The 27,188-nt window shown below is 41.5% G+C and overlaps 1 protein-coding gene across 4 annotated transcripts in view; it reads right to left on the reverse strand.

Moving 5' to 3' along the window:
- Window positions 1–27,188, reverse strand: part of soga1 (suppressor of glucose, autophagy associated 1) — a 105,740-nt gene that overhangs the window by 7,177 nt on the left and 71,375 nt on the right. For 2 of the 4 annotated variants that reach the window (XM_040152346.1, XM_040152349.1), the window contains exons 8-23: window positions 26,704–27,188; window positions 24,411–24,711; window positions 23,010–23,243; window positions 20,073–20,210; window positions 17,446–17,568; window positions 16,780–17,010; window positions 16,311–16,427; window positions 16,022–16,189; window positions 9,412–9,573; window positions 8,825–8,941; window positions 4,467–4,531; window positions 4,076–4,223; window positions 3,263–3,859; window positions 2,298–2,565; window positions 1,944–2,162; window positions 573–1,012 (exon numbers count right to left, since the gene is read on the reverse strand). The exon at window positions 26,704–27,188 is cut by the window's right edge and continues 86 nt beyond it. In XM_040152346.1, the coding sequence (XP_040008280.1) occupies window positions 573–1,012; window positions 1,944–2,162; window positions 2,298–2,565; window positions 3,263–3,859; window positions 4,076–4,223; window positions 4,467–4,531; window positions 8,825–8,941; window positions 9,412–9,573; window positions 16,022–16,189; window positions 16,311–16,427; window positions 16,780–17,010; window positions 17,446–17,568; window positions 20,073–20,210; window positions 23,010–23,243; window positions 24,411–24,711; window positions 26,704–27,188 (3,813 nt within the window). The remainder of the gene's footprint in view (window positions 1–572; window positions 1,013–1,943; window positions 2,163–2,297; window positions 2,566–3,262; window positions 3,860–4,075; window positions 4,224–4,466; window positions 4,532–8,824; window positions 8,942–9,411; window positions 9,574–16,021; window positions 16,190–16,310; window positions 16,428–16,779; window positions 17,011–17,445; window positions 17,569–20,072; window positions 20,211–23,009; window positions 23,244–24,410; window positions 24,712–26,703) is intronic. The other 2 variants (XM_040152347.1, XM_040152348.1) reach the window with 2 other exon arrangements.

Genomic DNA, 27,188 nt, shown 5'->3' on the forward strand with positions numbered 1-27,188 from the left:
ATAAATTAGTAAGGCAAACTCTGCATTTTGGTATAGGAACATGAAGGAATTTCTTTTGCCTGGCAACACGACCATAATCATAGTCTACCTGTAGCAAAGTGTCTTGTCTCTGTATTGACTGGGTTGCTCAGAACTTGCTCCTCTCTGACTTCCAAGACTAAAAAAAAAACTCTGTGAATGTTGGTGGGAACTTTCGTTATGTGAGGTCCGTCTGGTCTTTGTAGGTTTCAACTACTCTTCATTCCTGTTCACAACTTTAAATTGTGTAATCCATCATAGTAAACACCAAATATCATAGAATTACAGGTAATGCAGTGCACATTTAAACTGATCTGCACTACCAAGTGTTGTCACAGTGATAGATTAAATACCCTGAGCAAGTTTCAGGAGTTTGCTAATCATTTTTCAAATTGTGCAGAAACAAGAGGAATGTTAGGAAATACATTAAAATGTATAAAACTGAGAACAGTTATTTGAAAATGTAAAGTCAAATGTAAATTAAAAAGTAAAACAAAACCACTGGTGTGGTCCTCTTAAAGTGTAAAATAAAAACACATTTCAAAAAATCTCACCTCCGTCCCGGATCCTACAGCCCCGACATTGCTCATCGTTTCCTTCCCTCCTCCCATGATACTGACCATCTCCTCCCCGGCCGTCTGTCTCATGAACCTCTTATTAACAATCCTGGTCACACTGTCGTTGCCTCCACCCAACCCAGCCATCGCTCCGAGCCCTCCAACCCCAGCTGACACGCACTCTGGCTTGGGCTCATCCATGCTGCTGAACCCCCCCACGCCTCCCAGACTTCTGAGGCTGCCCATGGAGTCTCTTTGCGCTCTCTCCACCGGCAGGGTGACTCCTCCCTGGCCACGGCTGCTGCAGACATTCCTGAAGAACTCCTGGACCAGGCCTCCGTACCGCTGAGAGCTGGGTTCAGATCCACAGGCTGCCACCCCAGAGGGTTTTCCTGCAGCTGGAGGCTGCCGTGCCGGACTGGCACCCTGACTGGCTCCTAATGGTAAACAGGGATCAGAGATGGGTATTACAATGATTTCAATGAGATGTGGTTGACAGACTGACTCTGCGTTAACAGCGATAATTAAATACTGGAGGCATGTTTCTAGTGTGACTTCCAAAATTTAATTAAAAGGAACAGAGGCTTTGAGATATTTTAATTCTCCTTCTGCTTTCTAGTAATAATTTTATTAACCAAATATTTTAAACAAAACCCTAAACCAGGTACAACATGACACTTAGTCATAATTCATTAATTATTTAATCTTTCAAGCAAAAATGCAAAACTTTCCAGTTACTCGTAACTGAGGATTTGCTGCTTTTCTATTATATAATATTATAAATTGAATATGTTTGGGTTTTTTACTTTTGTTATGATAAAACGAAATGTCAGTTTACTATGATTAATTCATTTACTAATTTACTAATTTACTAAGATTATTCAAAAAATACTCGATAGATTCATTGATAGTGAGCCTGCTCTTCCTTTTAATATTTGCAGTGAGACATGTTGCATTAGAAAGCTGAAAATACAGTTTTTTTCTCAGTGGCTTTAAAATCTGACAAAAGAATCTGACATCAGACAACAGTCTGGAGAAAACACGGCATTAAATTTGTGGGCAAGGAAATGGTCAAATTTGAAATCTAAAAGTTCATGAATGCCTGCAGTAAATATAGCTATGGACGGACGTTTTGCACAGCAGACCTAATAACATTAACCATAGCTCTGTTGTGTCCGATTGTCCCAGTAAGTCATGACAGTGAGCCAGCATGCACAATACCAGGTACCCGAAACCAAAGAATTCAGCCATCATTCACTTTATTTTTAAACCTGTGCTTTTGCTAATTACACGTCAAATAATGAAATCATGAAAAAAGTCTATTTTCCATAAACACTTGTATAAACAAGGGTCTGATGAGTATCTTACCTCCGTCACCTCTCCAGAGCGACTCTGTGCTTCCAGAGTGTTCCACAACGCTGAAGAGGCTGGAGAGGCCGTCGGTGAGGCCGCTGAGGACGGGGCTGTCCCTGGTGGTGGTGGAGCGAGCCCAGGCCGAGCCTCCGCCTCCACCCATGGGTCTCTGCTGGAGGCTCCACAGGCTGCGGTCCCTGGAGGAGGAAGTCCCATCCAGTCTGGAGGTGGAGCCTGCAAACAGAACCGTTGGATATTTCTCTCTTTAAAAAAATTATAGTATACACTGAAAAGTCATCAAGCAGAGTAAGAGAGCCATACTACCATAAATTGGGTTAAAACAAATGCTGAGGAAAAAAATGAATTTACCAGAAGACACTCTGCGTTGTAGTTTCGGTGATCCATACTTGGGTGAACAGCATGGCCTCTCGATGCGGCTGTGAACTTTATCCAGTGATGTTGATATCTGCCGGGTTCGTGCCGACACCAACGAGGAGGCGGTTGTTGATGAGGGACGAGGAGACCAGGCTTTGGAGTGTAACCCCGCCCCCCTGCTGCCGGGAAGGTTGTCGGTTTGAAGCCCGATGCTGACATACTGGGCAGCGGTCTGCGTGGACCTGGTGGACGTGCCAACCGCCTGGGTGTGATAGAGAATGTTTAGTGCTAAAGAAGAGAGAGGATTCTGAATGATTCCCCTTAAACCTAAAGTGGGCAAACTTGTGTGTAGTCTTCCGCAAAAATCTCCATCTTATCAAGTCATTTTTGTCATTGAGTGAGTCCTGAATGTTTTATTTTCTTAGCCTGAGTCACATCATTTTAGTTTCCAGTAAAAATCGGCTTGTTTTAAGAATTTCCCAGAACATTAGAAACTACAAAGTTCTTGAAACTAGATTATTGAATTATTAACAGATTCAAATAAACTTGCAGCACTGGCAATTTTGTACTTTATTTAAAAAAAAAAAAAAAAAGAATAGACCAATATTACTTGATAGGATGGAGAATCAAAATGGAAAGTATTAAAAAATGATTATTATTGCATTGCATATCATTGCATGAAATCATCCCATTACTACAGTATATAATCATACTAAAAATTTTAAAAGTCTGCTCAAACAGGTTAAGTCAATGTGCTTGAACTAAAATTGCTGAATTCTTTTTTTTTTTTTTTTTTTTTATGTCCTTTTGGCCATAGGCCTACATCACATACCTGTAACATTTATTTATCTATCTTTTTTTTTAAAAATAAAGCTATGTTATCAACAGAGCAAGTGTTGTGCTCTCTTTTGTTCAGGGAAATCATCAAAGACCAGTAGCTCAGGACTATGAAATCACACCTGACTTCCTGGTTCCTTGCCAGATTTCCTCTCCAGAGATGAAGAGCGTATGGCCTGGCGGACACACTTGGTCATCTCCTTCATGTCATCGCTTAAGTTGGCTGAAATCTCCCCGATCTCCAGGCCATGGAAGGCTGAAGAGGATGTCATCCCATCAACCACACTGCCAGCTGAGCTACCAACGCCGTTGCTGACGACAGCGGGGATCGAATGTGCGATGCAGCCGCTTCTACTCTCCAGCAGCTCCCTGTGCTGCTTGGACAGTGAGCTCAGCCACTGCTCGTACGAGGACGAATAGGAGGAGGATGAGGGTTGCTGCTGTCGCTGAACCTCGAGGGTTTCCACCGCGTCCCAGCCACTCGGTCCTAGGGAAGAGCTCCCGTTCTGCGCCTGCTGTGTCTCTTTGGCGTCCTGGTTCCTTCTCCAGTGCTCTATGCGTCGCACGGCAGGAGGGCTGTAGTAGATCCGGATGCCGGTGCGGTCTGGAGCAGTGTAGCTCCTCTGGACGGACTCCAGATCCAGCTCTGATCCCACTAGGCTGCCGCAGGAGCCGCTGGGACCATCCCAGGTTTTACAGGTATCCCCAACTTCTGGGGTCTATGACGTGTGGAACAGTATGAAATTATTACACATTTTACTACTATGTTGTTTAACATGATATAGAATTAAATCCAGCCTTTGTCTCAATGTTTTTCCAAAAGTCAAGTCAAACATTAGAAAGTAAAGAAAGACAGATGACAAATAATAATAATATACTATAAACTTACAGCACATTTTAAACCAGTTAATGTATAAAATTGTTAAGTTATTAACTTCATTGGTCAGGTAGGTCCAATTCTTCCCGGTGAGGTCACCAAACTCTGGGCGAATCAAAGGAGGCGGGACTGCAAACTGGATTTCCTCCTCCTGGTTGGCTGCTCCGTTGACCTCTGGGCCATCCAGCTCTGATGTGGATTTGGTCCTTTTATAAAAACCACAATGAGTTGATGAGAGAACAGAAAAGAAGTCATGCTCTGCTTTCAAGATGACAAATTTACCCTGCTTTACGAAGACATTTTGAACATTTGGCATACGAAAAGCAATGATGAAAGAGCTCATAAAGCCAACCAAATACTTCAGTTCGTTTAGGAAATTTTCTAATTTCTCCACGTTAAGAATTAATTTCAAACTAAGTACTGTAAGAATATGATTTTTTAATTGTTACCTTGGGGATCCTGTTCCATTAGCAACGACTGTGTCTGCTGAGGTCTCGCCACCTGATGACTTCGACTGTGAGGACAAAGATGGCCCAGACTGTCAGTGAAAAGGAAATCACTGAATCTGCTCTTTACAATTTATTAGCATTTAAATGACCTGCATAATCTGCACAAATAGCTCCTGTAGCGACTTTTTCTCCACACCCCGGAAGACATTATTATACACACATTCCTTTCTTTGCTATCCATTTGCTCTGGAGCTGTTTTGACAGCAGGAAGTGGAGACTTTGGTATAATTTGTCTGTGACACACACACACACACACACACACACACACACACACACACACACACACAGGGATGCTGAGTCAGTGTGTTTCACACTTTGAAGGTTGATCTCTCACTCCGAAGCCATTTTCCCACCAAGAAAAGTGATGTGGAGAGTGGCAGAAGGGAAAAGGACATATGCAGATAATGGGTTCAGTTGTGCAGATACACTGATGAACCTTCACTTGCAACTCACTAAACTGCAGGAAAGGCAGCCTGGATGTGTTTACTGACAGATTGCTAAATATAGATTGTAGCAGCTACAGCAAACATTTCTCTTTATTTTCTTTATCTTTGGTAGAAAGTCTATCCTGTGTGCGATCTGGATGTAAAAATAATGAAACTTTAACTTAGAATTATTCATTTCAGAATTGAATAAAATAATGGACATGCTATAATTAATGGGGCGATCTTATAATGACTGAAATCCTGTTATTCAGACTTGATAAGGCAAACATTACTTGGATAATAAAGACTCAAATGACAGTAATTAACATCAAAAGCCCAAAAAAACCTAACCTTTTTGTACTTTTTTGGTCAGATCCTTGTTTTTGTTTTTTTTTGGTTTTTTTTACACAGTATTGGAAAGTAAAAAATTCCAGCTACAACCGATAAAACCATCACATAAAAGACTCCTGTCCCTTCCCATCAAGTACATTTTTTCTCCCTGACACACAATGGCCAGTTTATTACGTACATCTGTACTATCTGTTGCAATTTAATACAACAGTTCTGCCATAAATTCTACCTTTACAACATTAATATTGTTCTGTTTTAGCTGACATTATCAGAAATGTATAAATTCAATTATATGTTTCTCACCCTTATTTACAAACATGTGGGTGGCAGAATATTAGACACACATCTGAATTTATTCCAGTAGAGTCCAGTACAACGCCATAAACATACATATAAATTGAACTGACATCTCTATGAAAAAAACAAACAAACAAGCCTGAATATCACAGAAAAGCACTTGAAAAACATCAGAGTAGTGACTCTGAATAGCTCTACCTCAAGCAACCCTTAAACTATCCGGCCTGATGGCATTATAATCAAATGTCAAATGTCAAGAGGAGTTTGAGAGGCCCAACAGGATAATATCAGTAGAGTAGATAGAAGACAAGATTTGTGGTTGACAGAGCATGACACAGACACACTGAGAGAGACTGAGACAGAGAGCAGAGTGAATTTAATTATGACAAGCATTGGTCTCCTGCCCAGTTCCCAATGCCGGACACAGCCACTTAATGGATGGAGTGAGATGGGATCCCACTCAATAGACAGAGAGGAGGAAGGAAGAGGAGGCGGCTGGACGAGAAGGGGAAAGAAAAAAAAAAAGTTTGAAAACCTCAAAGAAAGCTGGATACAGCAGTCAGAGGAGAGATGCTGGAGGAGCACAGACCTACCAGCTGTGTATCTGGGTCTTCTTTTCTATGTGTGTGTTTGTGGAAACAACCCTAACTAATGACCACATGAAACACTGATGAAACCCCTCTGTGTCCCTCCCTGACGTGTTGCAGCAGCTTGGCAGTGACTGCACTGGTGTACAATCAGCAGATCTGACTGACCATGTTTTCCCAGTGAGCTCAGCTTATAATTAAACAGCTCGACCGCAGAAAGGCAACAACACCAGGGAGGCTTCTCCTTACTCACATTATGGCATTAACGGCTGTGTGGTTACTGTCCGGATCAACAAAAGTATCCTGAGATGAAACTACCACCTTAAAGACAGCAGGTGGTAACGCGAATTTTTAGGTCTGTTTTGCAGGGGTGGAAGTAACAACAAACATTTAATCTTGTCCTTTTTTTGTGTACTTGTACTTTTTGTAGTATTTATAAAAAAAGAACTCATTTCATTCTTACTTTTGCATTTTTTAACTCAAGTATTTTACTTTGCTACATTTAAAGTCGAAATCGTTAACTAGTAAAAACAAAAGTCACGTGATGAACTTATGAATTGCCATGTGAGGACAACAACAACAAATCAAAAGTGGCAGATCAGGTGAAGTAGAGTGGAAACTGCTCGTAGGTCTGCGGCATCATGGTCTGTGGCCACTGGAGGGCAGAGCTCCGTGTTCAGAGAGGAGCCGCTCTCAGCTCACGGTCTACATACACGGTCTAAGTGTTTACATCCACTGACCCAGGGTGAGGGGGCGAGAGGGGTGCATTCACACCTGGGCCAGGTCTAACTGTGCAGGGTGGATCCCTCAGCTGTGACTTCTGCATCCACTTCTACCATCAGTGAGCTGTGCGCCATCTTTCCGCGGTTTTGACTCCCTGTTGCGACTGCAGAGCTCATTCAGCTCAGTGTTTGAAAACTTGGAGGAGCCCAGTGAGACCGGAGAGGCTGAGTGGACCAGTTGTACCATATCTTGCTTTGAGAAAGAATGAGCAGAGAAGCTGGATTTAGGGCATGTTGTGGAGGACCTTGCGGTGCACAAGACTCACAGAGTGATGTTCAGACAGGTGAGTGCGACAAACGACTGATTATTGTAACTCACTGCACAGACAACTACTGTGCTACCTAACAATGCTGACTAGGGTCTGTGTTTGTCGGCTGCAGCCGCTGTGGAGTTGATATTGTTTATACAGCTCCACATTTTCTGTTGCTTTATCCTGCTGTTAATTAAGAAGTAGCAGCCATTTGATTTATGTAGCTTGATACTGCTAACATAAAGTCTATGGACACCCGCCGTGGTATTCAGGTGTTTCTATTATTTTGTCCACCCAATTCATACCAGTAAGGGTAGCCTAAATAACAGAGACATCCCTCTGGATAATGCAGTACAGACACACAGATCCTTCAAAATGATCATACAGTTGACTCAACGACTCTCTGAAACAATTTCAACATTATAACCTTCATGAAGGTAGGATTCACTGCAGGACTATTGTATCAGACTGCATTAGTTTTAGTTGGGTGTACCTAGTAAACTGCCAACTGATTGTATGTTTGTAATTATCAGTTTTATCACAGTCTGCAAAGTGCCCGACTGGAATTTATTGGTTGCTTTCGGTGCGGTTCTCACCTGGGAACGGCGTCTACGCCTTGAAATACCAATGCTTTCAAAAATGCAACGCAGTAACCTTTACTCAGAGTAGTTTTTAACTGGCCTACTTTGGACTTTTATCTGAGCACAAGTAATTTAACCTTGACTTGAGTAAAATTCCTTTTAAGTAACAACACTTTTACTTGAGTGCAATTTTCCAGCACTCTTTCCACCGTTGCTGTTTTGACATTTCCAGTGTTGACAGTGCAGTTTTGACTACACAGATATTTTCAGTGATTTAAAGCCCCCACACTAAATCTGGTTGATTGATTTGGTGTCATTCCCTCAGAATCAAAGAGTGGGAGCTTTTTATTTTAGAGCAGCTCTTTTGCACCACATGGAGGTTGTGCATGCGGTGGGAGGAGGTCCAGATTAAAGGTAACCATGATAAACATGCATTTCGATTTGACTGAGTTATGACTCCGGTGGTGAAACTTCTGTGACAAATGGTGTCAGTGAAGTGAAAGCTCAGTGGGCGTGGAGGCGCATAAATACCACAGGAGATTTTCAGATGCTGTTTGTGTCTGTCAGACACATTATCTGTTCATATAAAAAAAAAGTTGAATAAGGTTAAACTTATATTCAGTGGTCTCTCTGAAATGAATGAATGAAGAAGCTGGGTTTTTTTGGTGAAATGCTAATGTCAGTCTGAACTAAGCCTTACTGTGGCTCTCAAACCTTGAGATTTTTTTAATTTTTCCAATTACATTCCAGAGAACCTGTGAAATCATCCGATGAGACTGAATGTGCTGGGACAAGCTTACCAGGAATCAGATCCACCGACTTGATGTACCTCCTTATCTTCGACCTACACACTCATCCTCTCAGGTTCCATCATCCCAAAGATACACTTGCTCCTTATCTCTTCATCTTTGACATCACACACACACACACACGCACGCACGCACGCATGCACACACACACACACGCACAGACACACACACACACACGTGTGCGCGCTCTCTCAAACACCCACAACCTGTCATACCTTCCCCTGTTGTGCAGTGGCCTCTCTCAGTCTCTGCTCCCACTGAGCTCTCTCCTGGCTGAACCTCTCCAACAGCTCCAGCTTCTCTCTGCCCCAGTTCCTCTCTCCGATCTGAAGCTGATGGTTCCGCCGGTCGGTCACAGCAGGGGGAGGCAAGAAGGGGAGGGGAAAAGATGGATGTAGATACACACCACAAGAATTAGAAGAAGAAATACCCACAATGATGTACAAGTAAACAGCAACTCTTGATGTAAAATACAAACAATAAATTGCAGGCTCTATTTATAACTTAAAATTGAAAAAACTTAAAAAACCCTAGCCTAAAGATTTTTTTGCTATTAGAAACATCCTAAAAATACGAGACTTCAAGTGCATGATTCTGCAACTGCTTGGTGTATTTCTTACCTCAAATCTGATCACAGACCAATGCTTGTTGAATAGTTAGGAGACAGGTAGTAGGTAAAATATCCAAACAGCCCTGACGATTTTATAGTTTGCAAATAAGATGTTTCCTCTGTGCATGTTATCAAAGTTACTGTTTGCCAGTTGCCTTCCAGCCCAACTTGGTACACACATACAGCTTTTACCTGTTTAGTTAGGTCCATCACAGCTGCGTAGGACTCAGCCAGGAGGTGCTGGTGTTCTTCACGCTCCCTCTTCAGTGCCACCTTCAGGTCTGGAGGATCTAATGCATCAGTTGATGACAGGGCTGCTGCTGCTGCTGCTGCTTTACCAGCTTTGGTCTCCAGCTGCAAGTGGGAAGGGCAGAGAGATCATGGTAAATATCAAAATTAGACTAATGCCTGCACACTGGTTCCAAAACGCAACTTTATTTACAACGTTTTGATCACAGTCTGAGCTTCGTCAGGTAAAGAAAAAAGACATCTGTTTTCTGACCTGATGAATATCAGAATTACAGCCATCTTTCCGTAAATCCTTAGTATGGATTGCCGTCGGTGGGGATATTTAGATTTAGCCAAATGTAAAACACAAAGTGGAAGATATAAACTCAGTGTCAGATGAATCACTGAAAATCATACTGGTCAGTTAAAAGCCAGAAGTAAAATGTTCAATACTTCTTTCTTGAGTAGAAGTATAATGTAGTACAACATGGAAATACTCAATTGAAGTACAATTTCCTCTAAATTTTGCTTCAGCCCTGCCCCTGAGTAAATGCGCTCAGTTACTTTCCATATCACACAGTTTGAGTTAAAACGCTCCAGCACACACAGAGAGAAACACATGTTCATACAAATAATTGCTGGTTGTCATGAATACAACCCTCCCTCATTTGACCACACAGAGATTTGTGATGGGAAGTCCCAGCGTCTCCCCTCCTCAGAGGGGGGGATCGTTTTATACATGATCTCATGGAAGATTTCAAGGGTAACACTTAGACGAGGTTTCTGGGACTGCTGAGGCAGACAATTTCCTGCTTTCAATCCTTCACATAGAGACAGACGTAAATATAAATATATAAGTGTATAAAAAAAGGCAAGTCTCCACACAGATGAGATCATTTTTTTAGGGCTTACTGTGGCTCATTGAATCTAGAGAGCTGTTGATGTCTCTTGTTTTCTTTTTCTACTCCTCTGCTTTTTAAATATGACACATGGTTCGAAGAATTTTTCTCCATCTCTCTCTCTATCTTTCTTTTCATCTTCTTAATCGTCTGCTGCTTTTGTCTTTGCTAAAGAATAATATAAAATATATCACTTAATAATCTCTTTCCCCTCATCTTTCTCTATATTTCCTCTCTGAAGATCCCCTGGCTATCCCTCCCTATCTTTCTGTACTTCTGACCCCTTCTCACACTCTCTGCATCCATCCCACCCCTTCGCCCCCTCTCTGCAGCTTTCTCACCCTCTCTTTCGTGCTCTCTCGCCCCTTTTCTCACTCTCCATAAATCTGGCCTGTCGTCACAAAGCCTGTAGGTGGGATTGCTTGAAATATTTTATGAGCAGCTCTGCTTTCCCTTTACCTCTGTCTGAGCCTCGTAGTTCACACGGCTGACACTGCGGGGCCCATGGATTTGACAAACAGGCAGGCACGCACTCACACACAGGTATACAGACAAACACCCCAGACCCATCAATCCTCACTCTGCGTCTCTCTCAGTCAGGCTCTGTGGCACTGGAGGGCGTATAAGGCGCTAATGGAACTGTCTGGCAGCCAATCGCAGTGTAACAAAGGCACAATTAGCCCAGCTCCCCTCTCCTATGGCAACCGAGTGTTTCTCTCTGATGATGAATATGGCCTAACGAGCTTCACATCTTAGCGACGTTTACTGCTGAGGCGTTGGGAGAGGGTCGGCCATTTTACTGGATGACTGGCAATTATTGGCGGATGAGAGACGTCTTGTTCACGACTCAACGCTCACCATTTAGCAAGTTCAATTACCTCTATTTATTCTACAAAAATATAATGTAAAATAGTATAAAAATTACATTTATGAATTGAGTTTTACTAGAATTATCCCATCAGGAGACTTCCTGCTTATAGAAGAATCTTTCTTATGATGAAAAAACCTGAAATTTAGGCACTGATGAAATGTTTGCTTTCACATTCATCAGTTGGCTTCCTCAAGTATCTAAACAGAAACAGTTGGACAGAGAAACAAAAGAAAGTATTTATAGAAACACAGAGCTGAGAGCTACTAGCAACACTGTGGCAACAAACAGCAATTAAACCCAATGTGGTGAGTGGGAGCTTAAGTTAACTTCACTATCATTAGATCCATTGTTGTTATTATTAGACCAATTAGAGCATGTATAAAAAGCACAATCCAATATTTTCTAGTTAAATGCTAAATGAATGACAAGGCTTGAGGTCTGAATTGTTTCTTATCTGCTTGACAAGTGCTGACTTATAGTATAATAAAAAAACAACTATATAAATAAGACATTTAGAGAATCAGACACCTATTTATAGAGGTAGGATAATTTTCAACACAGAAACTGAAAGTTGTAGCCACAAAAATAAACAAAAATAAAATATATACAGTGCCTTTAAACAGTTTTCACCTCCCTCTTTTTTCATTTTTTTCAGAAAGATTGTCATTAATTTTGACATAAAAGTGTGTTTTTTTGTTAATTATTGTTAAATTGTTGGGGTGAATATTTTATTGTAGCAAATGATCTGGTAACAAACAGTAATAATCATTTATTTAACAGCAATGCACAGTGCATTATGTACTATTTTGGGCAGCATATTAGCTGCCTGCAGCACATTTTCTCTTTAAGAAACAACAAAGTTGATGTTCTCTGTTAATGTTATCTGTACCAAATACCGGCCAGCAGCTGTTAATCTAGGCCAAGCAGCAACCACAACACTCCAGAGAGATAAGATGTGTGACAGGTTTATAAATAAAACCAGAGCCTAGATGTTATGTAATACATACAGATGATACAGATGTTAATTAATGTGATGTTAATAGCTGACTTCATCGCGTACTATGTATTTACAAAGCCTGATATTAGTGAAACTGAATTTCTTGAGTCACATTTCATCCCTCAGCTTTTTATGTCAGTTATCAAAAATATTTATAGCAGCATTCAGCTCATAGAAGTTCTTTTATTTGGCTAATCAATGATTTACATTTAAGGTGGCAAAAAAGTTGGTCTGTTGAACGTTAAAAAAAAAAAATATATATATATATATATATTTATAAAAAATGCCCATCACAGCTTGATGTGACGTCCTCAAATATCTTGTTTTGTCCGACCAACATCTATTGAGTTTACAATCATATAATACAGACAAACACAACAAATCCTTTCATTTGAGAGTGTGTAAGCAGAGAATATTTGATATTTTATACATTATTTTTGCTTGAAAAATCACTGAAACAATTTTGAAGACAGCTGCCAATTTTTTTTCAGTCAACTGACTAATTGATTAATTTGAGGTTCATATTTAGTGTACAGATATGGGAAGGGTATAGATCTTCTCATCTATCAGTCAGCAAGAAATTGAGTTAATAAAACTTTCTCTTTAACCAAGCAGTTTAAGCCTGGATTTACCCAGACCTTAACCGCTGAGGTGGCAGATCTGGAAACACTTCATTTGAGTTATTCTGGACAGTCTTCCCCGCCTCGCCTCTTCCTCTTTATCCTCGCCTCATGAGTGCTGTAGATTCAACAGATGTGATGAATGAGCGATCAGAGCTTCCAACTGCTCACTCTGTGTCATCGCAGAGACAGCAGGTGTTCGTAACATGTCCTACAGTCAGGATGGATGACTGATTAAGGGAAAAAAAGGAGCCTGTGTTGTACTGCATGCTTTCAAGGCTCTGGATATCATGTGTTCTTCACTGACGGCGTTTGTTTATCGGGCTGAATGGCGAAGATAATTTCCTGTCAAGCTGTTTGACAGGTAGGAATAGGTATGTTTCAAATTGAGATGACTTGTTCAACAAAGCAACAGCTGGAGGCATCGCTGCATGCTGCCAGGACACCTTGGCACTGATGTGGTTGGCTGGCTGCTGATTGTCCACATGCGCGCACGCATGCACATGCACGCACACGCGCACGCACGCATGCACACACGCACTCACGCACACACACACACACACACACACACACACACACACACACCACTAGGGCAAACTGATGGCATACTTTACAGTGTGCGTTGCTGGCAGAGGAGAGATTGGTTCCGCCTGTGGCATTTAGGCCAGGGTAACACACACACACACACACACACACACACACACACACACACACACACACACACACACACACACACACACACACACACACACACACACACACACACACACACACACACACACACACACACACACACTTTGGTAGGGTAGTTTACAGGGCAGAAGGGAGAGTAATGGCATTTAAGTGTTGCACAGATGTGTGTTTTGTGTTTCAGTTCGACAAAACAGGTGATCCAATGCAACACAGTCAAATACATTAAAAAATAAAGCTCATATTTGTGTGCACTTGGACTTCCTGAATGCTCGCACACTTCGACATAATGAACTGGTTTTGGCCAAAGTGAATCACAGCTGGGTGATTTCATCTTCGATTACGCCACAAAGGTTTGTCCATAAATTCCATCTCGTAAAAACCCGCAGCCAAGCCACATTTAGGAAAAGGAGAGTGTCATATCTCTTTGTGGTGCCGCTCTCGTCTCCTATTGGCTGCAAATGATCTCGCACCACAACCCGAGGGCAGAATCTCTCTGATCATGACGCTGATTAATGACTCCATCAGTGTGTGTGTCCCTGTGTGTGTTCTTGTGTCTTGATCTATTCAATTTTTTTTTTTTTGTTATTTTTTGTTTTTGTCCCTCTGTTTTTCCCCATTTCAGGTTATCATTGTATTATACTTTATGTGCATTTAGGGTAATTAGTTGTCCAGTTGTTGTCGTGGAGCTGCTTTTTTGATAAATTCTTTCCTATTAGTGTGCAGGAATCCACCTCTTTTTTTGTTAAATTAATTCTGCTGCACACTGATCTCGCAGTTATGCGGTTAGATTATTTATTTATGAGGTGTTATCATTTACTTTCCCTCTACATGCTTCTGCTTCAGTCGGGGACTTCCTACATTTCCCAGACTCTACTTTCAACAAACCCCAACGGGGTTGCGAACTTGTTATATCCAGCAAATGAAAGGAAATCAAGAAGAGAAAACTGTCCATGATACTGCATTGCATACTTGTCCAGTCTCTGGTAATGTTAATGCAATGTTGTTAAACAATATATTGTGGTTAAACTGTATTTGATCTTTTAAGGTGAATTGTTCTTTGAGGTTAAAGTTAGGATTCGGAGTGAGTTGGGGTGAGGCTCAAGGGCCCTATGAATGGCCTTGTGGTTGCAGTGTATTCATGCGGGTTTACAGGTTTGGACATGAAACAGGATGTTGAAGGAATAAATGTCCAAAAGGGACTTGGTGAAACTTTTTAAAACCATATACAATTCATAAGAAAATCCAAGCCACTTGGGCAAAAACAGCGACAGCACCTGGGTAAATGGAAAACATATGTTTGCAAACTAACAACCAAATACAACCCTCCAACCTGTGTTGATTCTGCTATTGCTAGTTGGATTAAGGACAAAGGATAGTCCTTTTATTGTCGTAATCTTTTATATGCTCCTTAGTGCAAGATCTGTCAGGAAAAGAATTTTTAGAGTTTACTGAAGGGGGATAATGCTGACACCTAGATCTAAAATGCATTTTTTGACATACATTTGGCATATAACAATAGACAGAGGAGCAATTTACACTCAGGGACATGAGGTAAGAACACATGAAAAAGCATCATTAATTCCTTGCCTTTACCACGCCTCCCCGTCTCCTCCCTTTTCTCTCTATCGCTTTCATTTATCTCTCTTTTCTCTCTCTGTCTCAATTACCAGGCGGAAGCACACAGGCTGTGTTCTCTCTCAGAGGCCGTTAATTAGCACTATTACTGCCTCTGCTGCTGTTATGAGACAGACAATGAAGGAGGAGAGGAGGAGAAAAGATTAAAACCATTATTCACCGCCTGTAGACGAGACAGTCAGACAGAGGGAGAGCAAATCAAAGGCTCGGATGTACAAATAAACCACTTGACAGATTGAGAAGTAGAAACTGACCCCCTAAAATGTCACCATTTTTTAAAACCACTTGTCAAAATGAATACTGGCTACCTCAGATTAGCTTCTCTTTCCGTCTGTCTGTTGCCCACATGCAGGCAAAAGTCCTCCGGATTCATTTATTTTGACTTGTCAGACTTTGTAGCTGTAACTTTAGCAAACTTTTCTGTAGTCAATGGATGATGTGCGGCGGCACTGATCTATTGAGGGGGCCATTTCACCCAATCTTACTGAATTTGTTTAGTTCCGTTTGGCTCTCTGAACACGAGTATTTGATGGCTGTTAAATGTCAACATCTGTCGGCACTGGCAAACTATATCAGCTTATTAGCTTAATGGACAGCACAGTAGCTGTGGAATTCAAAATCAAAGGAGTATGATCCATTGTTGCATCAGGTCATCCATCTCATTACACCAATAAAACTTTGCATCTTAGTTTTGATTCTCCTAATGAACTGCACCACAGTCCACTTTGAATAAAGCAAAAGATTTTGGACTAAGTTATGCAGAATAACATTAATAGAACATGTTAAATTGTTTAGAGTAATATACTTTTAAAAAAAAAATGTTAAAAAGAAATTTACAGCAGCACGTCCTCCTCCCTACCTGCGTGATGAGGCTCTGCAGTTCGGTCCTCTCCACTTCCCATGATGCCTTGGCCTTTGCGAACTGCTGGGTGAGTTCCTGGGAGCCTTGTCTCTCCTGTCGCAGCTCACCGCTCAGATCCTGCAGCGACACCTTCAGGTCTGCCAAAGTGCTGCTCACGGCACTCGACTACAGGGAATGATGGGAAATGCATGTAAGAGTGTACGTATGTTGGTCTGTGTGTGTTTATGTCTGTGTGTGTGTGCGTTTGTCTGTGTGTGTCTGTGATTGTGTGTGCGACTCGCCCTACCTTGATCGTTGGGCTGAGTGGCTGTTCGTCTGCAGCAGACCTCTTGTCAGTCTGGTGGGCGGGGCTTGTAAGGTTCTCCTCCTCCAACAGCAGGTAGAGATCCTTCAGGCTGTTCATCTAAAGAACCAATCAAAGAGCAGGATCTCCCCTTTTAATCAATTACCTCTGCCTCCAACATAATGCAGTGTTATCCAATATTATCCAGTATATGACACATGCTTGGTGGAAATCCCATGGGACAGTTTCATGATTTTCGTTTCTTTTTTTTTTTTTACATAATTTTTTTTTTTTTTTTTTTTTTGTAATCGGAAATTGTTACTTAAACCCGAAACAGAGTGTTGATTTTAGATACACAACCTACCTGCAAAATAAATAAATATGCATATAATATTTCTGGTCAAAATAAGGACATATGTCAACAGTAGGGTCAGAATGATGGTGAGCCATTATCCTTTCCATCCCCTCATACCTCCAAGATGTCTTTCCATTCTGTGTCCTTCTTGCAGCCCAGTCTCCACTGTTTGAGGAAGCAGCGCAGCTTTAGGCTGAGCAGTAACAGGGCCTGTTTGAGGTGCTGAGACTCCTGGACCAGCAGACTCCTCTCCTGGCTCCATAACTTCTGCTGCAGCCGAGCCTGTAGACCCAGACTCTGCAGCTGGAAGTCCCGACGGAGCAGAGCCTTCTGGTGCTCCTCCTGGAGCTGAGAGGGGGAGAAACAGTTTGAGACGGAACAAGCAGAGAGGCCTTAAGGCCGAAAGTGTTTATTTGCTGAGTGTCTGTGTGTTTGTAATGCAAGGGAACCAATCAAACAGAAGGGTTAGTGTGTGCACCCTTAAATATCCAGTTTAAAGTCACATTTATTTGTCTTAAAAATCTAACCATGTGTTCAAAAATGCAAGAAATTGAAGATCAAAGCCAACAGAAAAAAATAATGAATGTTATTTAAAACAGACAGTCCTGTTTGTCGTCAGTGAAACTAATACGTTTAGCTGCTAAACACCTGGCATTTCTGCCTGAATACTTTTGTACACTTCTGTATAAAGTTGTGTTTCAGTGTGTCTGTGTGAGGTGGAGGGTGCATTCAAGTTTAGTTTACTAGTTTGTGCTTCTTGACCACTTAATGCGGCAAACTGACCTGTGTGAGTTTACGAGTGGTTTCTTTCTGAGTCGGTCTCTCCTTCTCCAGCTCTTCCTGAGCCCCTTGAGCAGACTCCTCTGCATCAGACAGCGTGGCCTGGAGGTCACTGGGCTGGGAGGGCTGGCGGAGAAAACGAGGGAGATGAGGAAATGATGTGTATGTGTGTGTGTATCAGGAGGGATAGAGAAGGAAGAGGGAGAGAATGAAAGAAAGTGAGAGAGCAGTGGATAGGGAAACATTGGTAGGAACATGGAAGGAAATGAGGATGAAGGCAGGCAGAGATTAAAGAAAAGTAAAGAGAGGTGAATAAGAAAAAGAATGGAAGCAGTAATGGGAGAAGTAGTGAGGGAAGAGAGAGATAGGAGGAAATTAAAAAAGGATAAACAGCAAAGTGTGAGAAGCAAATAACATGGTGCTACTCCCTTTAAATCACACCTCAGCTCTGGCACGCTACTGTATGTCCACACACACATTTACACACACCTTGTCTCTCCCATGCCTCATTTGGCTGCTGAGTGAGTGCGATCCATCGACCCACCACTGTACCATCAATGTCCTCTTTCACTCTCCAGTGGGCTCAGCCTTTGTCCCCCTTCACCCTCCACCCCGGCCGCTCACAGCCTCCACTCACAGCCAGAAAAACTACTCTGACCTCTTTTGCAAAAATGACTGTGAAAAAAATGGCAGCTGCTCATGGAAAATGAGCAACAACAATAGAAACCGTAGCAACACAGGAGCAAATATGTAAAAAAAAAAAAAAAAAAGCATAAAGACTGGAAGCAGGGGGACAGAGCTAGCCTGGCTCTGCTCAAAGTTAAACAATATGCCTACAAGCACCTCTAAAGCTGAATAAATAACACTTTTTTTGTAATCTATTTTGTTTAATCTGTACGCAAATACTAATGTAAAATGGGACTACTTGTGGTGAGTTACATGGAGCAAGTATCCCTTCATGAACAACGGCCGGACGCAGCGACACTCGTGCAGCTTCCCTGTCGAGTCTCGGTGTCACGGTAAAGTTGCGAGGTTCGGTAGGCGGATGGAGAGATTGTCGTTTGTCCAGGAATAGTATTGGTCGAGCTATAACACATACTCTACCACTGACCATTACAGAGTACAAGTGGCAGTATTATGCTGAATAGTGAGTGTGTGTAAACACTGGGTGTATGTGTTGCTGTGTCACTGCTCTGCTCTATTCATCACTGCTACAAACAACTGTCTGTATCTATAATATCTAACACTCACTTGTTATCTTTCTCTTTCTTTCTATTTTAGTCTCCCTCTCCCAATCACCCTCTCAGTCTTGGATAAAGATGTAGACACACACAGCCCTGGTTGCCACGGAGATACGCCAGCAAAAGGTCAACCAAACAAAGGTCTCTTCTTCCTGTCAGTCCCACAGCTGACGGTGAAGTCACTGTTCATGTTTGTTTACAACACTGTGTTCCTGAGCATGAGTTTGCCATGGGTCCCCTGTACCACATCAGTAACTTCAAGCTTCAGTTTGTGTGTGTTTCTGTGTATGTGTAAATGAGCCTTTAATTGACCACTGCGGGGCTGCCTGTCGATGTCTGTTGGCTAAGAAAATGTAATGTGAGTATACATAGCAAGTATGTACATTAGAGGCATAATTAGGGTTTTTATTTGTATTGTATTGAGTAACATAAATATTAACATTAAAAATGTAATTTTATTAGCTTTTTAAAAATGTACCTCGGGTCTTAATCTGCAGATGGAGTTTGTTCAGTTGTCATGGAGATGGCTCAGTTGGAAGGCAGGAGACAGGACTTACAATCCGCCATATTCGAGCTATGACACGTTGTCACATGGCCGAGGGTCTATATTTAAGTCACATGATGACAACTGAGCAAACTCCCCCTGCTGAATAAGACTGTGAGATACAGTTGAAAAATGTGCTAGTAAGTGGACCTTGAGTTAAGATATTTTTTTTGCCAAACTAAATGTTACTAGCTCTATCTACAATATCTAAACTACATCCCTATTAAATTGCACTATGGCCCAACTGAAACTGTATAAGCCAAATATCAGCCGACAGTAATTATTTTCTTTTTTTCTGACTTGCCTTCTAGCTGAGTGGGATGGCTATGTTTTGGATGGTATGAGAATATTAGGGGGGCATTATATGTATATATTATTATTATTATAGGGTGTGTAGCATTATGAGAGGATTCAATTGGATCCCCAACAAGTACGAGTGGCTTATGGGGATGTAGTGAAAAACTGAGATGTAGAAAGTGTTGACCCCCATCTACTGCTCCCTCACAAAAACACAAGAGTCCTTCTAACATTTACAGTCAGTTTCCTTAGTTACTTCAGCATCTTGGACAGGCTGTAGAAGCAGCAGACTGGACCTTTTGTTTGTCGCCCAGAAGACATTTTTAGTCTGTGACCAGCCAAACCAGTAGTGTTTGTCTGTCTGTGTGTGTGTACAAGAGCGAGTGAGAAGTTTGACATGAAAACCTTGGCTTCAGGCTCATGTCAGGTTCTGGCTGAAAAACGTTGTTAGGTGTCAGCCCTGAGTCAGACGAAGGCTGAAACTTGTATGTCTATGTGCATGTTTGTGCCTGTCTCAATGTGAACGATCGTGATTTTGAGCGACTTACGAGTGCATCATCTGTTTCCTTCTCTTGCTCCTCCAGCTGGCTGGTTTCCTGCGTTTGCGCCTCGTTGCTGTCTGATTGGCTGCTCTCTTCAGTTTGACCTTTCAGCTCTGGCTCTGAATGGTCCCTATAATCAGGCTGCTGCATGCATGCATGGGCAAGTTAATGAAGAAAAGAAATCAAACAAACAAACAAACAAACAAACAAACAAAAAAAATCATAGAGAAGAGAGGGAGAGATGGGGAGGAGGAGAAGTTGTGGAACAAAAACAAAAAAGGGGAAATGATAGAAAACAAGACAAAACAAACACAACAATAAGAAAAACAAGACAACCACGATGGTGTCCATCCATGTGACAACATTCAGAAGAATGAAAAATAAAAACATAACAGAAATGATTTATAGATCTCACAAGACAAAGAAAAGGATGTAGAGGAAGAAGAGCTTGGTCAGAGATGAGAAGGAGAGAGTGGAGAAAAAAAAGAAGAGGAGGATGGAGGGTAGAATGAAGGGCTGAGGGGGGAGGAGAGGAAAAGGAAGATGGGAAGAAAGGAATAAAGAGGGAGAGAATAGGGAAACAGCAATGGGAGAGAGGGAGAGGAAGGAGGAGAGATAAGACGAACAGGAAGGCAAGAGAAGGAGTAAGGTGGTTAAGAAGAATGTCAGAGCAAAGGAGGGCAAGGAAGCAACACGAAACCGAGGAAGAAACGAGTGCAAGTGAGATGGGGAAGGAGAGGAGGGAGACAAGGGAGCAGAGTAGCAATAGAGGAAGGAAAGGGAATCAGAAGAAAGTGGAGATGCAGTGAGGGAGATGGTGAAGATGAAGAATGGGAAAAGGAAGTTTAAAAAGAGGGAAAGGGGGAGATGGAAGTGAAGTGCAGAAACCGACGGTTATGGTGCCCGTGCAGAGGGAAGGAGGAAGGGACGGAGGGAAGGAGAGAGAGGAAGGAAAGGGGAGGAGAGATCGAAGGGGTGTTGGGACTCAGAATTGGCCTCTAATGGAGTCTAAACATTATAGTTTACTCACTCAAACCTACGTATAATTTCATCACAGCATCCTCCAAACAGGAAAATTAGATTAGATCAGAATAGAAAACACAGATTTTACAAGAAAAAAGTTTCTCTTGCTGTAAAGGCAGTACTCCAAATTGCAAAAAATCTCCATCTTAATAAGCAAATTTATTAATTTAATAATTTATTTATTTTTTTTCAACATAAGCTCATTTATTTTAAAAATTGGGCCATCTCTAGCACTGTAGAAAAGCAAGCCAGTCCAATAAATTCAAAGTCTCCGCTGAGTCCAATGTGCTTTTATATCTTTGTGGATCTTATATTGAATTTTATATGGACCATAATGTAGTCTAAAATACAGTAGTTGCTCAGAGTAAATCATAAATCACTGACAATCAGCTATAACGCAAGAATTTCCCACTGGAGCATTTCAAACAGAGAATGGGATTTATGAAGTATGACTGGAAATCTCTTTAGACTAATCTCACTGTCTCATGTGCTGCTTTCAGAAGTCTGTCTGGACAACCCTCTCAATCGTAATCCTGGTTGGATTTCAGCCCTTTTTGGCATGCTAGTGATTCATTTGAATAACTCAGACTATGTGCTTCTGCTTTCAGACTCCTGATTTTGTGTTTTAAGGTCATTTTTTAATTGTATTGTTTTAGTTTTGTGTTTCTACCAATATTACTCCTATTACCAGCAACTGTACCAGTCCCTTCACTGTACAGTACTCACCATCTGGTGTCAGGAATAACCTAACAGCAGCTAAACTAGATGAACAACACCAAAGACTACGCTTTATTTATTTATTTATTTATGTATTTATTTATTTAAATATGACCATTTTTATTAAAGTCTTTAAACAAAAAATTCAGACCAAAGCAGGGTCAGCCTATAGCATTGTTTATTATTTATCAGTCAACTACAGGAAACAGAATCCACCTCACTAAATCTAAATAAGGGCAATATGATAACTCAGTTATGTCATTAATGTAATAAATCAATGGATATAAATATAATTTTAAATGAAAATAGTTGTGATCAATTTTGCACAACCACACTACATGTAGACCCAGACTGTATGCTGAATTGGTTTTATGATCTGCTGATGAAAATACATATAAATAAATGGTGCTTTATGTGCTCTCAATAATCTCACTATGTCCATGCAACAAACAGGCTCCATTTGAGGCCTAAAGCAGCATCTAAATACCAGGTTAGGTGGCAATCTAACAGCATGCAAAGGACATGGATGGCATTATGTGGAGAGGTTTACACTGGCAGCTCAAATCTGACTTCATCTGAAACATCCATACAGCAAAGGCAGGATTCATTTTCACAATTTAACATTTTTTTGTTTTTTTTAAATTCCCAACAGTGTTAGAAGTGTTTCAGGTTAATCTAGAATACAAACAGGACAGACAAGATAATCTCAAGTGCTTTCCTTTGATGTTATTTTTATATTTTTGAGGTCCCCACCTCACGAACAACAGAGATAAAAAACATTTTTGTTCTTGCAAACATTGAAACAACTAACACTTTGGCTGACCTGCTAAGCCAGAATGAAGCATTAGTCTGATATAATGTATCTCATCTCTCTTTGCCTAATTTAATCAAATGTTTGTTTTTATTGTCTGTTGGCTGTTGTTGGTGGTGCATCAGATTTGAGCATGCTGTGTAAATCCATTCTTCCTTGTGAGGAGAAACTGAAGCAGCATGTAATGGGATGGGGAGTGTTAGCCAGTCAAACTAATGTTCAGGCATTGGACCAAACACAAATCTATAGAATAGCAAAAGAAACTAGTGAAAACAGATAATAAAGCCCAACAAAAGAAACAGCTTAAAAAAAAAAAAAACAAGACTGTTGGTAAATGAAAGAGAAAGTGTGACAAGGAGTGAAGAGGAGGAGTGTGTTTCCTTTTCTTTTACCTTCTCCTCGGCAGCATTAAGTTCATTCTGGTCGTCTCCAGAGCAGATGAGGGAGGCGCAGTGTGAGGCCAGGGGAGATGCTCCTTCTACCTGAGGGTCCCTCCCGCCTGCTGGGGGTTTACCCAGGCTATCTACCCGCTCCACAAAGGCCTGCAGATGGGTGTGTAGGGCCTGAAGCCTGCTGGTCAGAGCACCAACCAGTGGCCGGTCCGCTAGGTCAGACAGCTCTGAAATCTGGGGAAAATAGATATAACAGAATGTATCACACACACTAAGTCTCCGTTGGCTGACTGAACAAAAGGGCTTGGGCTGATAAAAGACAAGCTGCAGGGCTGATACGGGTGGCTGAACAATCAGTGCAAGAAAAAGCACCGAAGCACAAGATAAAACATTTGTCACTGAGGCTGTAGTTAGCTCTCTTTATTTTTGAGCAAATTAAAAGAAAAAGATCAATTGTTGCATTACATTACATTCATTTGGCAGATGCTTTTGTCAAAAGCAACTTACAATAACTGAATATCATCCAAAATAGGGAGTGCATCCCTTTTAAATAAACAGCTCAAGTGTTAAGAGATCTTTTTTTTTAATTATCTAATTATAGCCTTTTAGTTCTGGTTTATTTATGGTTTACAATGACTTATTGCAATTAAACCTGGATTTATAAACAGGAAGTCACATGGACTGACTCATTCATTGAACAGTTTTAGAGACCTGTCATCCTGCATCATCAGATAATCAAAACAGTTGGTTCTGGTGCAGCAAGGACAGCAAGTCATACTGCACTTTACTGCAATTGAGAGGTTTATTTATCTCTTCTGGGGGTCAGAATATTATCTGTACTTGACTTCATCTAATACCAATAATGGGCAGATAAAAGCAAAGAAGGTCCATTCTGCAGAAAAAAATGACAGAAGGAAATGACAAATTAGGTTGATTAATTTAGCTTTTAAACTCATACCAAAGTCATATATGTATGTCACATAAAGCTCACAGTTCTCATAACAGCATGTACTTCCATTGTATAATCATTGATAAAATGTAATAGTTTATCATATTGTTAATATCCACCACTGCACAAGAAATACACACTATTACCAACAGTTTCCAGCAAACTCATTACTCAACAGGGATGTATCTGCATCTCAAGGGTGCAGTATCTGTATGCAGCTTTGCTGTTTTAAGAATGGTAACTTTAATGTCTACATTGTAATGTTTTGTTAAGGTACACACATCTTTAGGGTTCCAGCAGATTTCGTGAAAAAAGGATTAATGAAGGGCCATATGGTAAATATTCAGGTTTCATCAATTTCTTGAAAGGCTAACCCTCTGAAAATGAAGGAAAATGAAGATTTCATCCGACAGTATCATTGAGGAACAACACACCCAACAAACGACCGGTACCTGGCTGTGAGGTTGAGGTTTCTCCAGGTCACACGGCTCTGCTGCTTCATTGCTGCAGACCATGTGATAGATGGATGGGGAGGAGGAGAGGCAGTTGGATTCGGGGGAGGTCAGGAGCTGTATTGCCGTGGAAACCAAGCGAGCCTGGTCCCTCATGGCCAGCAAGGCATCACGGTCCTTCTGTCCCAGGTACCCAAGGAGTGAAGCTGTTGCGTCAGCCTTGTCTTCGATCTTCGTTTTCCGTTCCCTGATTTCCAGGCCGTCATTTTCACCCCCTACTGGCTCTTTGCGGTGGGGTGGGCTGATGGGAAAACACAGAGCGCACTTTGAGGACTTCTTGTCCATGTCGGCTTATAAAGTTGAGATTAAAAGGAAATTCTTGACCATAAAGTGCTCAGAAAAATAGATAAACACTTTAGATAGATATGGGCTAACTCCATCTGCTGAGGGTGTGGCTGTGTGATACCACCATACCATATTGACTGAGTTATAACATACAGGTTTATGTAATGTGGTTGAAACACTGTAATCTTACATAGCCATGGGTTCTTCTGTCTCTCATCAAGCTCATGGATGTCTAGAGAAAATGTCTCTTTTAAAAAACTGGATGGATTGCTGTGCAATTTTGTCCTAGCATTTATGTTGCAAAGAGGATGAATCCTGCTGACTTTAGATATCCCCTGACTTTTCCTCTAGTGTCACTGTGAGGTTGACATTTGTGGTTTTTAGTGAAATATCTCAACAAGTACCGTATGGATTGTTATAAAATTTGATACAGACATTCTTGTCCCCCACAGAAGGACCTGTGATACTCTGGTGATGCTTTCACTTTACATTTAAGCTCCATCATTGGGTCCTCGAATCTAATCTAATCCAATTTAAAATTTATCTAATAGTTTGGTTTATGACCAAACACCTATCAAACAAATGGCATTCGCATCAGTCTCAGCTGTACTTATCATGTTGTTATCAATTGTTATCAATTGTTATCATGTTAACATGGTAAACTAGGATGCCGAACTAGTTTGATGAACACGGTAAACATTATACATATATACGTACATATAGAGCAGCATGTTAGCATTGCCACTGCATGACAACTGGCTTTCTGACAGAGGTCTGTGCTTGATTTTCTCCAGATCAGCGGGCTGGCTACCTGAGATTAGAAGGACTTGGCTCTTAGGCCCTGTTCATACCTGGCATTAACATGCGTCTCAGGTGATCCGATCACAAGGGGACAGCTCTAAGTACAGGTGTGAATGCATTCACGACGCATTGAGGACACACTGATCCGAACCCCGTGGTCTGGGCTGCATATGGCCATCATTTTTTTTGTGGCCATCACACAAATGTGTCCTGGGCCACATTGACGGACCACCCACTCAACTGACCACCTCTGCATAAGCAGATGTACGTACTCATTTGAAAACAAATACAGGTCATACAAATCACGTGAACCTGCTTTGTTCACGTGGTCTGAACATTTTGAAAAGCCCATAGAGATATATTACAAGTGCGTCAAACATCTTGGGCGATTTGATTTGTCTGCAACACGCCAAGGAATAGACCCAGTTTGTATTGTTTTTATTTCTCTTCTTCTTTTAATCTTCTGCAAAGTAGGCACAGGAAGTACATTGCTACCTCCCTGCGGTTAAAAACAACAAAGCATTTGGTCTTTGCAAACGGAATTGTTGTATGTATTTATTTTGCATATAGAGCAGGAAGGTGAGATCCGATCACAAATGGTGACACATGTCGAGACGCATTTTAATGGCAGGTGTGAACCGACGTACTTAGAGCTGTCCACATGGGATCAGATCACCCAAGGCACATGTTAATGCCAGGTCTGAACAGGGCCTTATTGTCTCCAATTACTAACAGCAGTTGTTAAGTGCTGAAAACTGTAGAACTTATTTTGAAACTGTGATAAAACACACAATTAGTGGCACAACAGAGAATGGGGGAGCAAAAATGTACTTTACTGTACTGTGTCTTTTTTTTTGTCTAAAGAGACCTTTGAAAAGAACTATATGGAGTAAGCCCAGTGGAAAATGCATGTAAGGTTAAATTACTAATTTTTACACAATTAGAAATTAACCTTAACCCTTTGTCTTGACTGCATATGATCAGATGTATCATATGCAGTCAAGTCTGTTCTGTCAGGTCAAGTCAGGTTTGTTTGGCATGTATTCATTGAGTGGAACAAAGGTACTACATGTACAAGCATCCCTAAGTAGAGAACCACACTGTAAAACCACAGTTTCACCCAAAAATCTTGAAAATCTGAAACTACCTGGTGGGTAGGCACTCAGCTGAGTCTCCAGCCTCTGCGTCAGTTTCTAGAGCCAGTCGTAGTGAGGAGGAGGAGGATGAGGAGGAAGGAACGTGGTAGGAGGCCAGATCACAGCGCTGCAGGTTGGACAGAAGCACCCGGTTCTCGTACTGCAGCTTCTTCACCTTCCCACTCAGTTCTCCAATCTGAAGCCTCGCAAGTCGGAGCTCCTCCTCTTGGGCAGGGGTGTCCGTGCTGATAAGCACCGCCCCTTCTTGTATAGAGTGCACCGGGCTGTCGTTGAGCAGCCCGTCCGTCAACGACGTTAATGAATTGGACGACAGTGTGGACGTCAGCGGTGGGAGTTCAGATTTATAGCGGTTGATCTCGTTCATCAGGAGTTTGTTCTGTTCCTCCATCTCGATCAGAGACCTCCTCAGTAGCTCCGCCTCTTCCTCCACAAACTGGAGGTGTCTCTGGAGCTCCATGACATTTTCAGATGAAGC

Source organism: Xiphias gladius, chromosome 18, assembly GCF_016859285.1.
Source record: "Xiphias gladius isolate SHS-SW01 ecotype Sanya breed wild chromosome 18, ASM1685928v1, whole genome shotgun sequence".
NCBI lineage: Eukaryota > Metazoa > Chordata > Actinopteri > Istiophoriformes > Xiphiidae > Xiphias > Xiphias gladius.